The following is a 23,486-nucleotide window of genomic DNA, read 5'->3' on the forward strand; positions in this document are numbered from 1 at the left end:
TTGTATATGAATATAGTAACCATTCAAGGTCTCATGCGCTTCAGTCTGTTTGTGTCAGTATATGATGTTCTTAATTAATTTTCGCCTCAATTAACAAGTGCTCATCATACTCAGCAAGCCAATTACAACAGGTACAGCAAGCAGGCTGTAATTATTCTCATAAAGCACTTTTAATCTTCACAATGACTGTATCTGTGTGTGTAAGCGTGTGAAAACAAGCAGGAAATATGTTGTTTCTCAATAAGCGCAGCTCAGCTTGTCTTTATGTCTCTGTGGGGAGGATCCATCATATGAGCAGCTGCAAAACAATCAAACTCACAGCTGATTTTTAGTTTGCGCTTGACGTCAGAAAGCCAAGCAGCATTACTGAACTAAAGGTCAAACCATCATACAGACACAGCAATGTGGACTCAACCAATAGCGTGAGATTGGGGGTGGGGCTATCTGTTTAACCAACCAATGGAAGGCAGGGGGAGCGTTCACGAATTCTGACTTATTAAGTTCGCTTGAGAAAGCCAAAGTACGGAAATGCTATTTAAACTTACAGTTATTATTATTAAATTTCTAGCCGCTACTAGAGCTTTAACTCTACAAACCCCAAACTCAGCCCAGATCTTCAGACTGATCTGACTGGAGTTGCTATATCGTTTCTAACTGATCGGACTTATGGTTTTCCTAAAAATGATGATTAAAACTGGGAAAAATCCCATAGACTTACATTGAATGCATGTTCAAATCAGCCAAGACTATTCAAACTCCAACTGTCAATCTATCTCTCTAACCGAACCTAGCAACTACAATCATGCTAATCATGGTAGAAACATGTTAACAACATGCTAATAACTTTATAACCATGCTAGAAACATGCTAGCAACATGCTAATCATGCTAGAAACATGTTAATAACATGCTAATCAGGCTAGAAATATGTTAACAACATGTTAATCATGCTAGTAACTTGCTAATCATGCTAGTAATGTTAGCATCATGTTAGCGACAGTCTGAACTGAGTTTGACAAGTTTGGTTTAATGTCAATGCTAATCATGCTAGAAACGTGCTAGTAATTTGCTAATCATGCTAACAACAGGCTACTAATGCTAACATCATGCTAGCAACATTCTAATTATCCTTGCAACATGTTAGTAATGGGCTAATCATGTTAGTTACATGCTAAAAACTTGCTAATCATGCTAGAAACATGTTAGCAACCTGTTCTTGATGTTAACAACATGCTAGAATCATGCTAACAACATGTTAACCAGACTAGAAACATGTAAACACCATGTTAATCATGCTAGTAACTTGTTAATCATGCTAGTAATGCTAGCATCATGCTAATGATATTCTAATCGTGCTAGTAACATGCTAATCATGTTAGACACATTCTAGAAACATGCTAACAACATGCTTATCATGTTAGAAATGTGCTAATGCCTTGCTAATCATGTTAGAAACATGGTACCAACATGTTGATGCTAACAACATGCTATCAACATACTAGCAACACACTATTGACATGTTAATCATGTTACAGAAATGCTAACAACATGCTAATCATGCTAGAAACATGCAAACAACAGGCTTCTAATGCTAACATCATGCTAACAGCATGCTAATCATGCAAGTAACAATGCTAATAGCTTGCTAATCATGCTAGAAACATGCTAATTAAGCAAGAAACATGTTAACAACATACTAGTAACTTGTAAGGCATGCTAGAAACATGCTAACAACAGGCTTCTAATGCTAACATCATGTTAACAGCATGCTAATCATACTAGTAACATGGTAATAGCTTGCTAATCATGCTAGAAACATGCTAATTAAGCTAGAAACATGTTAACAACATGCTAGTAACTTGCTAATCATGCTAGTAATGCTAGCATCATAACGTCATTCTAATCATGCTTGTAACATGCTGATCATGTTAGACACATCCTAGAAACATGCTGACAACGTGCTAATCATGTTAGAAACATGCTAGATCCTTGCTAATCATGCTAGAATTGTGCTAGCAACATGTTAATGATGCTAACAAAATGATAGAAACATGCTATTGACATGTTAATCATGTTACAAACATGTTAGAAACATGCTAACAGCATGTTAATCATGCTAGAAACATGCTAGCAACACGTTAATTATGTTAACAACATGCTAGAAACATGCTAGTTCCTTGCTAATCATGCTAGAAACATGCTAGCAACATGTTAATGATGTTAACAACATGCTAGAAACACGCTATTGACATGTTATTCATGTTACAAACATGCTAGAAACATGTTAACAACATGCTAATCATGTTAGAAACATGCTAGATCCTTGCTAATCATGCTAGAATCGTGCTAGCAACATGTTAATGATGTTAACAACATGATAGAAACACGCTATTGACATGTTAATCATGTTACAAACATGTTAGAAACATGCTAACAACATGTTAATCATGCTAGAAACATGCTAGCAAAATGTTAATGATGCTAACAACATGCTAGAAACACGCTTTTGACATGTTAATCATGTTACAAACATGCTAGAAACATGCTAGTTCCTTGCTAATCATGCTAGAAACATGCTAGCAACATGTTAATGATGTTAACAACATGATAGAAACACGCTTTTGACATGTTAATCCTGTTACAAACATGCTAGAAACATGCTAGTTCCTTGCTAATCATGCTAGAAACATGCTAGCAACATGGTAATGATGTTAACAACATGATAGAAACACGCTTTTGACATGTTAATCCTGTTACAAACATGCTAGAAACATGCTAGTTCCTTGCTAATTATGCTAGAAACATGCTAGCAACATGTTAATGATGTTAACAACATGATATAAACACGCTTTTGACATGTTAATCCTGTTACAAACATGCTAGAAACATGCTAGTTCCTTGCTAATCATGCTAGAAACATGCTAGCAACATGTTAATGATGTTAACAACATGCTAGAAACATGCTAACAACATGCTAATCATGCTAGAAACGTGCTAGCAACATGCTAGTAACATTCTAAATGAGTTAGAAACAGTATTGCCTTCAAAACATTCAAGCTTTAAGCTTTAAAACTACTTTAAACGTCAATCTTTTTCGTACTGAAACCCGTAACATTTCTACAATTTGTAAAACTAAATTTCTAAAACTTTTTCACACTTTCTGATCAGGCTTTTTCAAGCCAACTTAAAGTTTGTCTTGACAAACCTTTTTATTTAGTTTAGATTTGTTGGGTTTTTTGTTGATTTGGCTGACTTTTCACCATTTTTAACTGTAAACACACTTAGTATTGTCAATTATTTTAACGTTTATCTCTGGAATGAGTCCAGTGTTGACGGACGGAGTGAGATAAATCAGCGGGTTCCGGTGCAGCGTGGAGGGACAGGAAGGCCTGTTGAGGGGATGAGGTGTGGCTGGAAGCCAAACGTCCGTGTTTGTGTGTTGTAAGAGAGCAGCTGTGTGCGCCGCGAGTGGGACGCGTTCTTGGAGCGCTATCGTCCGGTTTCCACTCACCAGGTCCTCACGTCCTCCTTCGGCCAATTATATCACTCCTCTGTCCTTCAGCCTTCCCGCTCGACCAACGATGGTCTGAACTGTGTTTGACAGGTTTCGGTTTATGTCCTTGCCCTTGAGAAATGCTACTAATAAGATAAAGCGTGTAACAGAATAAAGCACTTGAAAGAATAAAATTGGATCATCTTTTGTGTTGTTAGAAAGAAAGCAATCACTTTAAGTGGTTTGAGGGAGAGCGGGAAGTTAGATGCGTGGCAACAACAGTGCAGTTGACAGTGGCAACAACAAAAAAAGAGAAAAGAGAAAAATACATCTAAAAGAAAAGAAAGTAAAAGGCCGAAGGACCTTCAGACAAGAGATGCTTTCAACTGAACACACACACAACAAATCCATCGATCTACAAATGACAGCTACAGAAAGAAACAGGCATGCGGAGGAAGAAGGTGAATAAAGAAAAGTGAGCTAAAAGCCAAAGTCCACGGCCATGTTAAGCTGTCAGATGCGAATTCAATGTACTCTTTTTAGAAGGTAGGAAGCAATATAATTATAAAGCAGTATTGCATACATACTTTATGATGAGGTCAATCCCAGAATGCATTTTCTTAATACATTTATTCAACAAGGACGCATTAAACTGATCAAAAGTGACAGTAAAGAAAAAAATGCTTTCAAATACAGGCTGTTTTTCTGAATCTTAAGGGGGAAAAATGTTTTATTATATATTAAACATTTTTGACATTGATGACATTAAGAAAATATTTACATGATATTAGAATGATTTCTAAGTTATTTCCATCCATTTTAATTTAATATTTCCTTATTTACCAGTAGTGCTAGTATTTTCTTCCTTTTTATGCTGTATAAAAGTGTTTATGTATTACCGAAGTGGTACTATTTGAATTATTTTTTAGGTATTATGTGTGGTTGGTGCTTGATATAAATATGTGAATACAAGTGTAATTTCCTTTTAGAGATGTAAAAGCATCTAATTATGGTTATTGTTTCTATTTATGTGTGTTTTTTTATATGTTGGTGGAGTGTATTATTATCACAGAATAGGAAAAATGAACTGAAAAGAAATGAGAAGGAAAAATGCATATGTGTAAGTATTAAGGGAATTGAATAAAAGGACATGATAAAGTATAAAATGATTTCTGAAGGATCATGTGACATTATAATGGCTGAAAATTCAGCTTTGCCGTCACAGGAATAAATTCATTTTTAAAATATATTAGAATCAAAAATAATATTTTAACTAGTAAAAATGGAATCTATATGAAAGCCCATTTCTGCCATTGAATAAAAAAAAATTAAACAAGGTATTTGTGACTTTTTATCTTGCAATTCTGACTTTTTTTTCTCAAAATTATGAGTTATAAACTCGCAATTGTGAGATATAAAGTAAGAATTGCGATATATAACTCACAATTGCAAAAAATAATCAGAATTACAAGATATAAACTCGCAGCTGCAGGAAATAAAGTCAGAATTGCAAGAATTAAACTCGCAATTGCGTTTCTAAAGTCAGATTTGTATGATATAAATTCACAATTGTGACTTTTTTTCTCAGAATTGCATGATATAAACTCATAAGCTAAAAAGTCAGAAATGGGTGATATAAACTGGCAACTGCAAGCTAAAAAGTCAGAATTGTGATATAAAGTGACTTTTTTTCAGAATTGTGTGATATAAACTCACAATTGCGAATTATAAAGTCAGAATTCCGAGATATAACCACAATTTTGACTTTTTTTCAGAATTGCATGATATAAACTCACAACTGTGAGAAATATAGTCAGAATTACAAGATATAAACTCGCAATTGACTTATAAAGTCAGATTTGCGTGATATAAAGTCACAATTCTGAAGTTTTTTCTCAGAATTGTGTGATATAAACTCACAATTGCAAGAAAAACTCTGAATTACAAGATACGAACTCACAATTGCGAATTATAAAGTCAGATTTGTGTGATATAAACTGGCAATTGCAAGCTAAAAAGTCAGAATTTTGATATAAAGTTACAGTTCTGACTTTTTTTACTCAGAATCGCGTGATATAAACACAATTCTGACTTTTTCTTAGAATTGCGTGATATAAACTCAATTGTGAAAAATAAAGTCAGAATTACAAGATATAAACTCGCAATTGCATTATAAAGTCAGATTTGCGTGATATGAAGTCACAATTTTGACGTTTTTTCTCAGAATTGTGTGATATAAACTTGTAGTTGCGAGTTATAACGTCAGAATTATGAGATATAAACACAATTCTGACTATTTCTTAGAACTGCGTGATATAAAGTCACAATTTTGAAGTTTTTTCTCAGAATTGCGCGATATAAACTCACAATTGCATGTTATGAAGTCAAATTGCAAGATATATACAATTCATAATTCAGACTTTTTTCTCAGAATCGCGTGATATAAACTTACAATTGTGAATTAGAAAGTCAGAATTGCGAGATATAATCACAATTCAGACTTTTTTCTTAGAATTGCGTGGTATAAACTCACAATTGCAAGTAATAAAGTCAGAATTACAAGATATAAATTCAGAATTTCCTTATAAAGTCAGATTTGCGTGATATAAAGTCACTATTTCGAGAAAAAGTCAGAATTACAAGAGATAAACTTGCAATTGTGAATTATAAAGTCAGATTTGTGTGATATAAACTGGCAATTGCGAGCTAAAAAGTCTGAATTTTGATATAAAGTCACAATTCTGACTTTTTTCTCAGAATTGCGTGATATAAACTCACAATTGTGAAAAATTAAAGTCAGAATTACTAGATATAAACTCACAATTGCCTTATAAAGTCAGATTTGTGTGATATAAAGTTAATTCTGACTTTTTTCTCAGAATTGCATGATATAAACTCACAGTTGCAAGAATGAAGTCAGAATTACAAGATATAATCTCGCAATTGCAAATTATAAAGTTAGATTTGTGTGATATAAACTGGCAATTGCGAGCTAAAAAGTCAGAATTGTGATATAAAGTCACAATTCTTACTTTTTTTTCTCAGAATTATGTTATATAAACTCACAATTGCAAGAAATAAAGTCAGAACTACAAGATATAAACTCACAATTGACTTATAAAGTCAATTTGCGTGATATAAAGTTAATTCTGATTTTTTTTTTCTCAGAATTGTGTGATATAAACTCACAATTTTGAGTTATAGTCAGAATTGCATGACATAAACTCATAATTGCAAGTTAATTCTGACTTTTTCTCAGAATTGTGTGATAAAAACTCAAAATTATAGTCAGAACTGCATGACATAAACTCATAATTGCGTGTTTTAAAGTTAGGAAGATATAAAGTCACAATTGTGTCTTTGTTTCTCATAATTGCAAGTTTATATCTAACAATTCTGACTTTATAACTCACAGTTGCAAGTTTATATCTCACAAGTCTGAGTAAAAAGTCAGAATTGTGAGATTCAGTGGGGAAAATGGGCTTCCATAGTTAGCTTTGCAACAAACTAATGTCAGATTCTGTTGGTAGTTGAGTATCCAGTGTTATTTGGAGGTGTTTGTCTGTCGTTCCCTATGTAGAGCACTCCAAACCAGTCACTTATGAGGATCCATTTCAGTTAGTATGCCGCCTAAAGGGGCGTTCACACTGCTAGCGGTTTGCACGGTGACAAAGCAACCTGCAGTCATTCATTTTTAATGAGAGTTCCAGCGAGATGAGCGACAGCGACCGTTGGCGATGCAACAAAGTTAAACAAAGTTGAGTTCAACTTCTTGCAAATGAATTGCAAAACGGTTAATATAGCGATACAGTTGAGTAGCAACCAAGAGTGCAGACACTCAGTGACCTCCAGTGGTGTAACCGCTATCAATGTGACCGGCCCTTTAGGACGCAGTTAGTCTGTAGAAAGCAGGGCAGCTGACTAGGTTTGAAACAGAGCTGGAGAGAGCGAGGAGATGAAGGTGCAGACCTGACAGGCCGTGATGGAAAGTTGTAGGCTGGCAGGCATTGTGTTCTAAAGGTCATTGTGATCCCAGTCTGAATAGCTCCAGAGTGATTTCTCTTTATGCAAGCAGACTTAAAAAGCATATTGCACTGCCTGACCTAAGCACACACACCCAGACAGTCAGGATGATACTTTTATGCATACTTTAATTCAACACTTTAATTCAACAAAGATACATTAAATTAATCAAAAGTGGCAGTACAGCTATTTATGATGTTACAAAATATTTCTGTTTCAAATAAATCACAGTTGTCGCAAAATAATTAAGCAATTAGCACTGATAATATTAGAAATGTGTCTTGTGCAGTCAATTAGCACATTAGAATGCTTTCTGAAGGATCATGTGACACTGAATACTGGAGTAATGGGGCTTTTCAGAAAATTCATCTTTGCCAATGAAGTAATAAATTATAAATAAATAAAATAAAATAAAATAAAATAAATAAGTAAATATGACATTTGCGATTGCAAATTTATATCTTGCTGTTATTTTCTGTTTAAAATTCTGCCTAAAATTATGAGTTTATATCTCGCAATTCTGAGATCTAAAATTTGAGAGAGAAAAACAGAACTGTGAGATATAAACTCGGAATTGCGAGGAAAAAGTCTGAATTGTGAGATATAAACTCAGATATGCAATTGTGAGAATTGTGAGGAAAAAAGTTAGAATTGTAAGATAAACTCAAAATTGTAAGAAAAAAAAGTTAAAATTGTGAGATGTAACTCAGAATTGTGAGGAAAAAAGTTAGAATTGTAAGATAAAACTCAAAATTGTAAGAAATAAAAGTTAGAATTGTGAGATGTAACTCAGAATAGTGAGGGGAAAAAGTTAGAATTGTGAGAAGAAAAGTTGCAATTGTGAAATATAAACTTAAAATTGTGGAAAAAAGTTAGAATTGTGAGATGTAAACTCAGAATTAAGATGTAAATTCAGAAATGCAAGAAAAAAGTTAGAATTGTAAGATATAAACTCAAAATTTTTAGAAATAAAAGTTAGAATTGTGAGATGTAACTCAGAATTGTGAGAAAAAAAATCGGAATTATGAGATATAATTCAGAATTCTGAGAAAAAAAGTTAGAATTGGGAGATATGAACTCAAAAGTGTAAGAAATAAAAGTTAGAATTATGAGATCTAACTCAAAATAGTGAGCAAAAAAGTTAGAGTTGTGAGATATAACTCAGAAGTGTGAGAAAAAAAGTCAGAAATTGAAGATTTTACTCAGAATTGTGAGAAAAAAAGTTAGAATTGAGAGATATAACTCAGAAGTGTGAGAAAAAAAGTCAGAAATTGAAGATTTTACTCAGAATTGTGAGAAAAAAAGTTAGAATTGAGAGATATAACTCAGAAGTGTGAGAAAAAAAAGTCAGAAATTGAAGATTTTACTCAGAATTGTGAGGACAAAAGTTAGAATTGAGAGATATAACTCAGAAGTGTGAGAAAAAAAAGTCAGAAATTGAAGATTTTACTCAGAATTGTGAGAAAAAAGTTAGAATTGAGAGATATAACTCAGAAGTGTGAGAAAAAAAAGTCAGAAATTGAAGATTTTACTCAGAATTGTGAGAAAAAAAGTTAGAATTGAGAGATATAACTCAGAAGTGTGAGAAAAAAAGTCAGAAATTGAAGATTTTACTCAGAATTGTGAGAAAAAAGTTAGAATTGAGAGATATAAATCAGAAGTGTGAGAAAAAAAGTCAGAAATTGAAGATTTTACTCAGAGTTGTGAGAAAAAAAAGTTAGAATTGAGAGATATAACTCAGAAGTGAGAAAAAAAAGTCAGAAATTGAAGATTTTACTCAGAATTGTGAGAAAAAAAGTTAGAATTGAGAGATATAACTCAGAAGTGTGAGAAAAAAAGTCAGAAATTGAAGATTTTACTCAGAATTGTGAGAAAAAAAGTTAGAATTGAGAGATATAAATCAGAAGTGTGAGAAAAAAAAGTCAGAAATTGAAGATTTTACTCAGAATTGTGAGGACAAAAGTTAGAATTGAGAGATATAACTCAGAAGTGTGAGAAAAAAAAGTCAGAAATTGAAGATTTTACTCAGAATTGTGAGAAAAAAGTTAGAATTGAGAGATATAACTCAGAAGTGTGAGAAAAAAAAGTCAGAAATTGAAGATTTTACTCAGAATTGTGAGAAAAAAGTTAGAATTGAGAGATATAACTCAGAAGTGTGAGAAAAAAAAGTCAGAAATTGAAGATTTTACTCAGAATTGTGAGAAAAAAAGTTAGAATTGAGAGATATAACTCAGAAGTGTGAGAAAAAAAGTCAGAAATTGAAGATTTTACTCAGAATTGTGAGAAAAAAGTTAGAATTGAGAGATATAAATCAGAAGTGTGAGAAAAAAAGTCAGAAATTGAAGATTTTACTCAGAATTGTGAGAAAAAAAGTTAGAATTGAGAGATATAACTCAGAAGTGAGAAAAAAAAGTCAGAAATTGAAGATTTTACTCAGAATTGTGAGAAAAAAAGTTAGAATTGAGAGATATAAATCAGAAGTGTGAGAAAAAAAGTCAGAAATTGAAGATTTTACTCAGAATTGTGAGAAAAAAAGTTAGAATTGAGAGATATAACTCAGAAGTGAGAAAAAAAAGTCAGAAATTGAAGATTTTACTCAGAATTGTGAGAAAAAAAGTTAGAATTGAGAGATATAACTCAGAAGTGTGAGAAAAAAAAGTCAGAAATTGAAGATTTTACTCAGAATTGTGAGAAAAAAAGTTAGAATTGAGAGATATAACTCAGAAGTGTGAGAAAAAAAGTTAGAATTGAGAGATATAACTCAGAAGTCTAAAAAAAGTCAGAAATGGGAGATTTTACTCAGAATTGAGAGGAAAAAAGTTAGAATTGAGAGATATAACTCAGAAGTCTGAAAAAAAAAGTCAGAAATGGGAGATTTTACTCAGAATTGAGAGGAAAAAAGTTATAATTGAGAGATATAACTCAGAATTGTGACATAAAAAGTCACAGCTACCTTTTTATTTATTCTTTTTTATTCCATGGCAGAAGCCAGCTTTTAAGTTATAATTATATTTTACAGTATTACTGCTTTTTGATGAATAAAATCACTGTGCAAAACAAAAGTTTAAAGTTGACCAGCTACATACAGGAGACAGGCCACTTGTAAAAATATGAATGAGAGAAATCACAAAGCTCAGTAGCAATATCAGTCAGAACCCAGGGGCCAAATGGTGAAAATTTGATTTAGCAGTTTCCCTCCCAGAGCCCTTTTTATATTACACTGAAATCAGGACCATTGGCGTTTGCTCGGAGCGTCCGCATGCAGATACCCGCACATTAACACGGTCGCTCTGGTGCAAAGAGAGGCCCTTTGTTCTGTCAGCGTGCAGCGCTGTTGCACGATGTGAGCAGGAAGGGCCCACGGCAACGCTGTCACAGAAGGAGGCAGAGACATGTGGATGAAAGAAGGACAGTGGAGAGGAAGAGGCCAGGAAGACGCAGAGTGTCATAGAAACGATTGTGGCTTGGAGCAGAAAGAGAGAAAGATTGTCAAATGTGCTGTAATACATTACCGCCAAAGTGTGAAAAACCCAGTGATGTCATCAATATTGAACCCCGCAAAGCCGGAAAACAGCTTTTTGATTTGTAGGTCAAAAACGGATGGACGGCCAAAGCGTGACAGATTGAAAAATTTACAATAAACGGAGCTCACTGTATATCTGCTGCTGAACAGGACTAGGTTGTGTGGGTAATGATACGGGCTGGTTTTTAAATTACTGTCTGGGAAAGTTCGCATCCCTACAGATCCCAGCCACCGAACGCTTTGATGACATCACAGCACCTCTCACTGGCACATACCTGATACTGCAAGCAAAACATTGCTTGTGTTTTGAATGGAATTCTGCTTGCACTTTATTTTACACTATGTGTACTTACCTAAGAAAGTACTGGTAATATAAGGTAACTACCCTATGGGGTAGGGTTAGGTTTAGAGGTAGGTTCAGGGTTAGTACCTAGTTATTGTAATTATTCTAATAAGTACACAGTATGTGCATAAGCAACTGGACTAAAATAAAAATAAATAAATCGGACTGCGACCAGAATTCTAGTGGATACTGTAATTCACTGTGTACTGCATATGTTGTTTATTTGAAACAATATAAAATATAAATGAGAAAAATGTTTCTAGCATAAAACTGTAATTATGCGGCATGACCTGTGTTTAGAGTCAAGCACTTTGTAAAGAAGTGTAAAATGTCCTAGATTTTGTCATTCTAATCAAATGAGTCATCAAAAAGATGTTAAAAATCAGTTTTGATACTGTATATTTAAATAATGTGGTTTGTTCATCACATTACAAAACAGAAGTTTTGTGTTATTAATGCGTATTTTGGCCACTACCATTCAAAAGTGTTCATTTTTAATACTTATATTCAGCAAGGATGCATTAAACGGATCAAAATTGACAGTATAGACATTTATAATGTTAGCAAATATGTCTGTTTCAAAAAAAAAATTTGTTCTTTTGAGCTTTCAAAAACACCTGAAAAAAATGATCATGATTTCCACAAAGATATTAGGCAACACAACTATTTTCAACAATGATAATAATAAGAAATCTTGTAAATCATAATATTAGAAAGATTTCTGAAGGATCATGTGACACTGAAGACTGGAGTAATGATGCTGAAAATTCAGCTTTGACTCACAGGAGTAAATTACATTTTATAATATATACAAATAGAAAACAGTTCTTTTAAATTGTAATAATATTTCACAATATTTCTGGTTTATGTATTTTTTTTTTAAATAAATGCACCCTTGGTGAACATAAGAGACTTCTTTCAGAAACATGAACAAATTGTACCAACCTCAACATTTTGAATGGTAGTGTATACACAAAATTCCCATATTGTGGGAATTCTGAGTTATATCACACAATTCTTACTTTTTTCTCGCAATTCTGAGTTTTACATCTCACAATTCAGATTTATTTTCTATAAATGACGCTCTTTTGAACTTTCAAAGACACCTGGAAAAAAATAGATATAAGGCAGCACAACTATTTTAAACAATTATAATAATAATAAATCTTGTAAATCATGATATCAGAATGATTTCTGAAGGATCATGTGACACTAAAGACTGGAGTAATGATGCTGAAAATTCAGCTTTGCATCACAGGAATAAATTACATTTTACAATATATACAAATAGAAAACTGTTTGTTTTTCTTTTTATTGTAATAATATTTCACAATATTTCTGGTTCACAGTATTTTATTTATTTATTTATTTATTTTTTAATAAATGCACACATGGTGAACATTGCAGACTTCTTTCAGAAACATGAAAAAAACTGTACCAACCCCAAAAATGTAAACAGTAGTGTATACACAAAATTCTAACTTTGTTCTTACCATTCTGAATTTACTGAATTTTATCTCACAATTCTACCTTTTTTCTCACAATTATAGGTTTATATCCCACATTTCTAACTTTTTTCAAATAATTGACGTTCTTTTGAACTTTTGAACAAAAATTCATGGTTTTCACAAAAAATAAAATTAGGCAGTACAACTGTTATATGTAACATTGATAATAATAATATAATCATATCAGAATGATTTCTGAAGGATCATGTGACACTGAAGTAATGATGCAAAAAATTTAGCTTGCCATCATAGGAATGAATTATATTTTAGAATATATACAAATAGAAAACAGTTCTTTTTAATTGTAATACTATTTCACAATATATATTTTTTTTTAATAAATGCAGCCTTGGTGAACATAAGAGACTTCTTTCAAAAACTTTAAACAATCTTACCAACCACAACATTTTAAACGGTAGTGTATACACAAAATCACCATACTGTGCACAGTCTACATACTACTAATGAATAGTATGGTAGTATGCTAATCCAATTGTAGACTATGTCCAAAAAAACAGGCCTACCTTACTGCTCTCACTATTTCTGCAGAATGCACTATTTATACCATTGCTCAGTACACAGTTTTTGGTCCCCATTGGCTTCCATAGTATTTAATCTATGGAAGTCAATGGGGACCAGCAACTCAAAATATCTTCTTTTATGCTCAACCGAAGAAAGGAACTCATTAAACTTTTATTTTTGTGTGACCTATGCCTTTAACAGTATCTTTGCGCATTATTTGATCAGTCTTACTATAGTTAGAACCAATAGTTTTAACACAAAATTGACTAAAACTAGGGCTGGGAAAATAAATCAATGCATCGCAAATCGAGAATTATTCTGCATCGATTCTGAATGCATCGCGATTCTTTCTCAAGCTTAGTTTCAACAGCAGATGGCACTGCATGCTTCAGAAACTGCAGTACTCTGCTTGCTTCCTGTTTCTTACACACACTTGAACCTAAAATAATCATTCATAAAGTTCGAAAAGTTTTAAGTGAGTTAGGTGTTCGCAGTGGGCTGTGTTTATATTAATCGCTTTACCATGACTCTTTAGCGCTCAGCTTCAGAGAGAATCGTGACACATTCAGAATCGATCCTTGAATCCAGATGCATTGATTTATCATGACAGCTCTAACTAAAACCTTAATAAATTATTCAGCTGTCCTGCAGAATCAAACTCTCATATTCAACGGCATACCTAGCCATTAAATACTCTCTTTTATCCACGAGACCAAGCTCACTTCACCCTCCTCAAGCTTTCAAAACAAGAGATATAGCCTCCTGCGGTGCCATCATCTGTCATCGCTAATAAAGCATGTCTGCTCACCAGGACGATGTACTGTAGATCAAAACAACAACACAGTAAGAAATAACATATATATTTCATAACTTCATAACTTTCATGAGTTCTTCTATGTAGGCCATCTTCGAAAAGAGTTTTTCCGGCAAACTTTCTCACCTCGTTCTCAGGTTCTCGTAAGTGAATGTGCAGCACGCCGCTCTCAGAGGCCTGCCTCTCAAGGACAGAGTACATTAGGCTGATTAAATAAAGACAGAGAGTGATTTATAACAGCTCTGTCCTGCTCTATTCATCAGCGGGCTCTTGACTTAATAAAGTATTGATATTTAGATACACAAGGAGCGGGCAGTGTTTCAGTGGTGACGGGAGGGCGCAAGGGAAAGGCTCCTTAGAGGAGCTGCGCTGCAGGGCAGTAAATACATCTCTTTTACTGTAACTCATTCCCATACGGGACAGACACAGAGACAGAGGGAGTGAATGCTGGGTAGCACTGATCTCTAAAGCTCAGACATGATGTGAGGGACGTGGCTGTCCAAACAAACACTGTCTTCTGGTGTTGTTCTTTAGTACGAATGATCAAGCTACAGTTTGTACTTCTGTTATATTTAAATTAAATAAATGAGGTAAAGTTCTGTTTTGCAGAATTGTTGTTACTGTTTAGAGCAATTAGTTCAGTCTGAAACATGAACTGTGTATTCAAATTCAAATGCGAGTTATGCAAGCTCGATTTCAGACATTTATGCTTCAAGAAGTGTCTGAATGCAATTCATAATGTGACACAAGTAGTGCTTATATCTGACGTTAGTGTAGGTCGTTGTCTTCTGCGATTCGTTTTCTCTTTTGGTTGTCTTTTTCCATGGGTGGAGCAGTAGTTTGATTTAAATGGTCAACCTGTTTGTAGCTAGCTACCCGAATAATAACACATCTGTTTTAATGGCACAGACATTTGAAGGAAACTCTATCACTCCCTTGAGTACTGAGGTTTATTACCACCACAGTAGAGAAAGAACACACATTAAGTACCACAGATTTCGTGATTGAAATGCACAGGCCAAGCATTTATCTCGCAGAACTTGTACAGAGTATATTTCTGATCGTAGTCCCCAGTGCTGAGAAAGAGATAAACTTTTGTGAGATTTTGTACAAGAGATTTTGTTAGATTTGAAGGGGGGAAAAAAGCTAATGCTATTAGCCTCAGTGTGAGTCCCTTGTTTGCCCTGAAAAGTTAAACTGCCCGCTGTTTTTTTTTTTTTAGAAAAAAATACTTCAAGTTCCACAAATTCTTTGTTTTTTCAGCATTTTTGTGTATTTGAAACCTTTCCAATGAAGTGTTTGATTTTGAGATCCATCTTTTTACACTGAGGACAACTGAGAGACTCATATGCAACTATTACAGAGGGTTCAAACACTCACTGATGATTCAGAAAGGAAACACGATGCATTAAGTGTCGGGGGTGAAAACTTTTTGAATTTGAATATCAGGGTAAATGTAACTTATTTTGTCTTCTGGGAAACATGTAAGAATCTTCTGAAGCTTCTAAAGGGCAGTACTAAATGAAAAAAATATGATATTAGAAATAATTAAGAAAAATGTACACATCTTCATTCTGTTCAAAAGTTTTCACCCCCGGCTCTTAATGCATGGTTTTTCCTTCTGGAGCATCAGCGAGTGTTTGAACCTTCTGTAATAGTTGCATATGAGTCCCTCAGTTGTCCTCAGTGTGAAAAGATGGATCTCAAAATCATACAGTCATTTTTGGAAAGAGTTCAAATACACAAAAATGCAGAAGATCCAAAGAATCTGTTGGATCTAAAGGACTTTTATGAAGAACAGCAAGGGACAAACAAGGGACTCATGAACAAATATCACTAAACAAAAAAAACACAGCTGATCCATCTTATTTTGGTAAAATAATGAACATTTTGCAGATTCTGCAAGATGTATGTAAACTTTTGACGTCAGCTGTATTTGCAATTACACATTAGTAATGATGAAGTTGCAATTTGCTACTTTTTTTATTCAACATTTGATAACTTAATGTAATACTGAATAAGACACTACAATTAAAATTAAAATTAGTATGTTAGTCAACAAATCAAAAGTGTGCTTCTCAATAAGTGTACTTATTAAAGCATGACAAAAGATAATTAAAACATAATGGAATGTACATAAAGTAACTTTTGATTAGGCAGTATTGCTAAGTGCAGTTTTTAAAAGTGTTTAAGAAGCAGCCATGAAAGTTTTATTAATATTTCATTAATATTATAGTATCTGCAAGTAAGATTTTTTAAATATGCTTTTAAGATTGAAGTACACTACAAGTGCACATTTAGTAAACTTAAAGGACTAGTTCACTCCTGAATTAAAATGTCCCGATAAATTACTCACCCTTCATGTCTTTCTCTCTTCAGTCGAAAAAAAATTAAGGTTTTTGAGGAAAACATTCCAGGATTTTCTCTATATAGTGGACTTCAATGGGGATCAACGGATTGAAGGTCCAAATTGCAGTTTCAATGCAGCTTCTAAGGGTCGTAGTGAAACAATCTGTCATTTTCTAAAAAAAAATGCTTGTCTTGCATTTCTATCTCATTTTCTCTTCTGACTTTAAAATCGTCTGACGTTTACTTTTTTTTGTAAAGGCTGTTTGACTTTCTTTGCATGTTCACTTTGTAAACACTGGGTCCCAAAGTGTTTTCCAGTGGGTTCCAAAGTGATTACGTAATGCATGTCAAGCTAGTGGAGCATTTGTGGTTGAAAAATATATACATTTTAATTTTTTTTAGAAAATGACTGATTGTTTCGCTAGATAAGACCCTTATTCCTCAACTGGGATTGTGTACAGTCCTTTGAAGCTGCACTGAAACTATATTTTGGACCTTCAACCTGTAGACCACCATTGAAGTGCACTATATGGAATCCTGGAACCTTAATTTCTTTTTGACTGAAGAAATAAAGACAGGGGTTATCTATTACCAAGAAATTGTAATTTTGGAGTTCACGCAGTGTTGTGTTCACAGTGTGTCGTCACACATTCTTAGTGCTTATATTGGCCATTAGTGCAGGTCGAAATCTGTCTCTGTGATTAGTTTTCTCTTTGTCTTTTTTCATGGCAAAGCAGATTACAAGTTATTTAAACTGTCAACATGTTTACAGCTAGCTACCTTCACACATCTGTTTTAATGGCACATACATTTTGGAAGGAAACTGTATCACTCCCTTGAGTCCTGAGGTTTATTACCGCCACAGTAGAGACAGAACGCACATTAAATATGTACAACAGAACCCTGTGCTTGAAATGCATCGGCCAAACTTATGTGTGAGACATGGTACGAGAGATTGTATTAGATCTGAAGAAAGAAAAAAACTGCAAGCTGCAATGTGAATAGCATGCATGTGCATGTTTTTTTAAATCTTTGTTTCTTTACACCAACAGGCTGAAGGCGAGGACAGTCTGAAGAAGATGCAACTGATGGAACTGGCCATTCTCAACGGCACCTACAGAGACGCCAATATCAAATCACGTAAGCCTTCACTTCCTCTCTTACAAACTGAGACAGTATTGTACGAGGCCTTTACAATCACAGCTCTGAGTAATCCTCTTTCAAGTAACCCTGATAAATGCTCTGACAAGTGTATCAGTATTGTGTTCCAGAATTAGCACATACGTCCAAAGAGCAGCTAATAAGCTGAAAGAATAGAGTACACGCTCTGCTATCTGTGAAAACAATGTTTCCTTAATTTACCGGATGTTGTGACATCCTCCTCTTCGCTTTGCTGCTTCAGTAAATAATACTGAAGCGCTGTAGGACTGCGGGAGTGTGATATTGTTACTAAGCTGTGTGTTTGAACGCGCTGGCTCCTCCCCCTGCCTTGTTTACTAATGAATAGCTAAATAGCGTAATGGTGTCCAGTGTTTGCCTGTGCATGGTACTAACTGTTTTTGTCTTTTTTGTCCCGACCCCACCCGTCTTCATCCACCCCTACCCTCGCATTTTTCCGCTCACCGCAGCTGCCCTTGCATTCTCTCTTGCAGCGAGCGCCCAAGCTCCACGGATCATCACCGGACCAGCACCTGTCCTGCCGCCTACAGCCTTGCGTACGCCTACGCCCGCAGGGCCCACCATCATGCCTCTCATCCGCCAGATCCAGACCGTCATGCCCAACGGCACGGGCCACCCGGCCACCGCCACCCTAGTGCAGCCCGGTCCGGAGTCGGGCCTGATTTACGCGACGCCCTATGAGTACCCCTACACACTGGCCCCAGCCACCTCCATTCTGGAGTATCCAATCGACTCCAGCGGGGTTTTAGGTAAGCATAGCTACACTTGTCTCTTTACACAAACCCCTAGAAACCAGAACCTCTTTCGGCATGGGCTGAGGACCCTCATGCCTTTATGGCTGTACACTAGGGCTGGGCGGTATGATGATACATGTGACCCTGGACCACAAAACCAGTCTTAAGTATCACAGGTATATTTGTAACAATACATTGTATGAGTCAAAATGATCGATTTTTCTATTATGCCAAAAATCATTAGGATATTAAGCAAAGATCATGTTCCATGAAGATATTTTGTTAGTTTCCTACCATAAATATATAAAAATGTAATTTTTATTAGTAATACGCATTGCTCAGAGCTTCATTTGGATTTCATTTGATTTTCTCAATATTTTGATTTTTTTGCACCGTCAGATTCCAGATTTTCAAATAGATGTGTCTCGACCTTTCAGATTTAAAAAAAATTGACCCTTATGAGTGGTTTTGTGGTCCTCGGTCACATATACCATGTGACATAAACGTGCTATGAGGTATTAAAATTTAAGTTGCACTATTTGAAGCAAGTTTGATTGCAAATTTGTTTAGGAATAGTTCACAAAAAATGAAAATTTGCTGAAAATTCACTCACCCTTAGGTCATCCAAAATGAAGATGAGTTTGTTTTTTCATCAGAACAGATTTGGGGAAATTAATTTAGAGCGTTGCATCACTTGCACACCAATGGATCCTCTGCAGTGAATGGGTGCCGTCAGAATAAGAGTCCAAACAGCTGATAAAAACATCACAAGTAATCCACACCACTCCAGTCCATCAGTTAACAGCTTGTGAAGTGAAAATCTGTGTGTTTGTAAGAAACAAATCTATTATTAAAACGTTTTTATCTTCAAACCTTTGCTTCACTATTTATAATGATGCATTTTTTCCAAATCTGATCTGATAAAGAAACTTGTCTACTTCTTGGATGGCCTGAGGATGCATACAATTTTCAGCTATTTTCATTATTTGATGAACTATCTTAAGTATTTTTTTTTTTTTTAAAGAGCATTTTTTTCAAGAATTAAATTTTTTCTTAAGGTAAAAGTCTTAAGAAAGATGAGAACATTCCTTAGAAAAGTTTTTTTTTTTTTTTTTTTTTGTAAATACAAAATCTTTTTATCTTTATTCTTTAGGTAGAAAAAGCAGTTACGATAAATTTTATTCCTAATAAAAGTTAGTGAATCCAGCCCCTGAACTTTTTGTCTGCATACATGAAATTCCATATAAAAAGAGAACCTTTCATTGTCATAAATTAAATGTGACCCTGGACCACAAAACCAGTCTTAAGTAGCACGGGTGTATTTGCAGCAATATCCAAAAATACATTGTATGGGTCAAAATTATCATTGTTTATTTTATGCCAGAAATCATTAGGATATTAAGTAAAGATCATGTTCCATGAAGCTTTTTTGTAAATGTCCTACCGTAAATATATCAAAACTTAATTTTTGATTAGTAATATGCGTTTCTAAGAACTTTGTAGTGTTTCAAATTTTTTTTTTTTTTTTTTTGCACCCTCAGATTCTAGATTTTCCAATAATTGTATCTCGGCCAAATATTGTCCTGTTCTAACTAACTTATTTATTTAGCTTTCAGATGATGTATAAATCTCAGTTAAAAAAAAACTGACCTATATGATGGGTTTTGTGGTCCAGGGTCACGTTATGATTTATTGCTTTACCATTAAATAAAATGTCTCATGCTGTAATGTATGATTTGGGTCATACCGCCCACCCCTACCCTATGCCATTCCTCTTAAATATCCCCCAACATACAAATCCTGCCCTCCTACACCAACGAAACCCTCTGGTTTCCTCCATTAGGGCCACCAGCACCACCAGCCTCAGCTGTCTCAGACACAAGTAATAGGCAACAATAAAAAAGAGCAAACAACAATACATCAAGTATTTTCCACTTAATCCATTTAGCGTCGTAGAAAGTCCTCCCTCTTCAGAAAAAAAAAAGAATCCTTTTAAGAAATGTTTGCATAAATGATTTGGCTTTTAAGTGCTCTACTGGCTTTATACGAATAATGAGAGCGCATTCTCTCAAAAGCCCTGTCCTCTCCACTCCACACAAGCTGTATGGCTTCATTAAAGTACTTGAGAAAAGCCGATTATGAATATCATGTTACCAACAGCATTCTGCCAGTTTAACACTGGCTTCTCCCAAAGGCATGGTGTTAAGTTGAGCAGCGACAAATAGCCCATCCCAATGCCAAGAGCAGCGTGTCCAATTAGAGCAGATGAAGTAGGGTTTAGCTACTGTCCAATAAGCATGTTTATTGAGCTCGTCTCAAACAGCACGGTCCTTATAGGACTGTACCAGCGTTAAACTGTCTGTGGGTGAATGTTTCTGGGGTGGAGGGATGGTCACTACAGCACCTTCACACATACAGAGGTTTACAGCTGTTTTCAATCACAGTTGGTGATTTCCAGCGGCGTGATTGGCAGCGACTAGTGTGGGTGTTTCCAGCAATACAGCAAAGTTGAGAAAAGTTCATCTTTATGCAATTGAACAGTGATGCAATGCACAAAATTGAGACATAAATGTTATCAGTCAAACATTTGGACACATTTTTATATTTTTTATTAATTTTCCACAGTTTAAAACAATAGTTAGCCAGCAAAACTATGAATAATATACAGTTGAAGTCAAAAGAGTCAAAAGAACTTTAAAATGTTAATTGTTTTACCAAAATAAGAGGGATCATATCAAATGCATGTTTGTTTTCTTTAGTACTGACCTGAATAAGATATTTCACATAAAAGATGTTTACATATTGTTCACAACAGAAAATAATAGTTGGATTTATAAAAATGACCCCGTTCAAAAGTTTACATACACTTGATTCTTAATACTGTGTTTTTTACTGAATGATCCACAGCTTTTTTTCACACTGAGGACAACTCAAATGCAACTATTACAGAAGGTTCAAACGCTCACCGATGCTTCTGAAAGAAAAACAATGCAATAGGAGCCTGGGGGTGAAAACTTTTGAACGGAATGAGGATGTGTGAATTTTTCTTCTTTTGCCTAAATATCTTTTTTTTTTTTTTTTTTTTTAGTACTGCCATTTAGAAGCTGAGTTAATTTTACCCTAATCTTCAAATTCCAGAAGTTTTAACCCCCCGTTTCCTTCTGGAGCATCAGTGAGTGTTTGAACCTTCTGTAATAGTTGCATGTGAGTCCCTCAGTTGTCCTCAGTGTAAAAAGATGGATTGGAAAGGGCTCAAATACACAGATATGCTGAAAAACCAAAGAGTTTGTGGGGCCTGAAGGATTTTTCTAAAGAACAGCAGGTAGTTGAACTGTTCAGGACAAACAAGGGACTCATGAACAACTATCACTAAACAAAAAGACACAGCTGTGGATCATTCAGGTAACAACACAGTATTAAGAATCAAGTGTATGTAAACTTTTGAACAGGGTGCTCTTTATAAATACAACAATTATTTTCTCTTGTGGACTATATGTAAACATCTTTTATGTGAAATGTCATATTCAGGTCAGTAATGAATAAAAAATAACATGCATTTTGCATGATCCCTCTTATTTTGGTAAAATAATTAACATTTTGCAGATTCTGAAAGATGTATGTACGCAGTGGTGTGGGAACCAGAACCGTTCTGAAGGAGTATGCTGGACTGCTTTTCCTTTACTATCTGGTTTAAATTATGTAGAAAAATAAAATTAAATTACAAAACTTGTTTACAAAACTAAGCCTTTATAAAGACAATCAAATAGTTTGTCAGAATTGAGTCTGTTTTCCAAACTTTTGTCTGATGTATAAAGACATCGGTGCATGAAAAACCATCTAAGAAAATGACAGCATTTAAAGTAAGCTTGATTTATTTATTCATAATCGTTCATCATTTATCAACATTCATGATGTATTATGCACTGATGAAATTTATATTTAAAAGCTTTTCCTCCAGAATGTTTTATGTGCAAGAAAACCTTGTCAAATTATAATGACAAATTATTTTTACAGCCAGTAAATTGCGTTTGTGATTAACTTTTCAAAAGCTTGGACACCCCACCCAGTTTATAATATAATGTTTACATTTTAACTACATTAAAAAAAGTTGTGTCCCAGACTTTTAATGAATAATCTGGGGACGGATTCACAAAACAGAAAAAGAATGCTCCAAGAAGATAATGACAGCTTTTGTGTTTGGATTATTATTACCATAATAATCATAATAACCATGTGCATTACTTTTTCTCATTTGGTTAAAGCAGAGCCACTAAAAACCTCCAGTGATATAACAGCTGTATGTGTGAACGTCCCATAAGAGATAGGATGTTTTTGGGAGGGTGGGAGAGCTGAGGGAAGGTTTTCACCCTGTCTTCTCTCTTGTGTGACCTATACAGCATCCTCAAAGGCCGAAGAGCTGCCCCTCTACCTGGGCTTTCAGACCTGTCACATTCCCATCACAGTCCAGCGCGGAGAGCCAACCGGTCGGCCTCCCTTTTAAAGTGCCCCCTCTCTTCCCCCCGCCCCCTCCGACAAGCCCCTCCCTCACACCGCAGACACGCCCCCTGCCCCACCTCCCTCTTATCGGACTGGCTGGACTCCCCGGCCTCTGTCATTCTGTCTGTTTCTTTGAATCATGGTTTTTGTTTTTCTTTTTTTTTTTTTTGGTTTTGTACTTTTGTTTTTATCTGTAATGTGATGTTTTAGTTTTTGTATGTGTACAATGATGAGGGAGACAAAGCACTGAGCCCCAAAACTGCTGCACAAGCCTTTCTGGATGACCCCCATCCCTCAGTCTGAGCGGGCCGCATCAGGGTGAGGGGCATCAGGAGGGGCAACATGAGGATGGTGAGGGGACAGTGGGGCTCAAATGGGGGCTGCTTAAGTTGGGAGGGAAACTAATTGAAAAGGGGCATCTGTTGAAAGCCAGGCTGTTCTCAGAGCAGTTTTAGGACAGCTATGGTGGGGCAGTTTGGCTTAAATATCTAAAATGATAGTC

General features: G+C 34.9%; 1 protein-coding gene across 1 annotated transcript in view; it reads left to right on the forward strand.

Annotated features, from left to right (window-relative positions):
- LOC141325949 (KH domain-containing RNA-binding protein QKI-like) overlaps window positions 1-22,988 on the forward strand; it is a 66,204-nt gene extending 43,216 nt beyond the window's left edge. Inside the window, exons 3-5 of the mRNA XM_073834668.1 lie at window positions 17,627-17,714; window positions 18,227-18,502; window positions 22,885-22,988. Coding sequence (XP_073690769.1) covers window positions 17,627-17,714; window positions 18,227-18,502; window positions 22,885-22,988 — 468 coding nt within the window. The remainder of the gene's footprint in view (window positions 1-17,626; window positions 17,715-18,226; window positions 18,503-22,884) is intronic.
- The last annotated feature ends 498 nt before the right edge of the window (window positions 22,989-23,486 follow it).

This window comes from Garra rufa, chromosome 2 (assembly GCF_049309525.1).
Source record: "Garra rufa chromosome 2, GarRuf1.0, whole genome shotgun sequence".
Classification (NCBI taxonomy): Eukaryota; Metazoa; Chordata; class Actinopteri; order Cypriniformes; family Cyprinidae; genus Garra; species Garra rufa.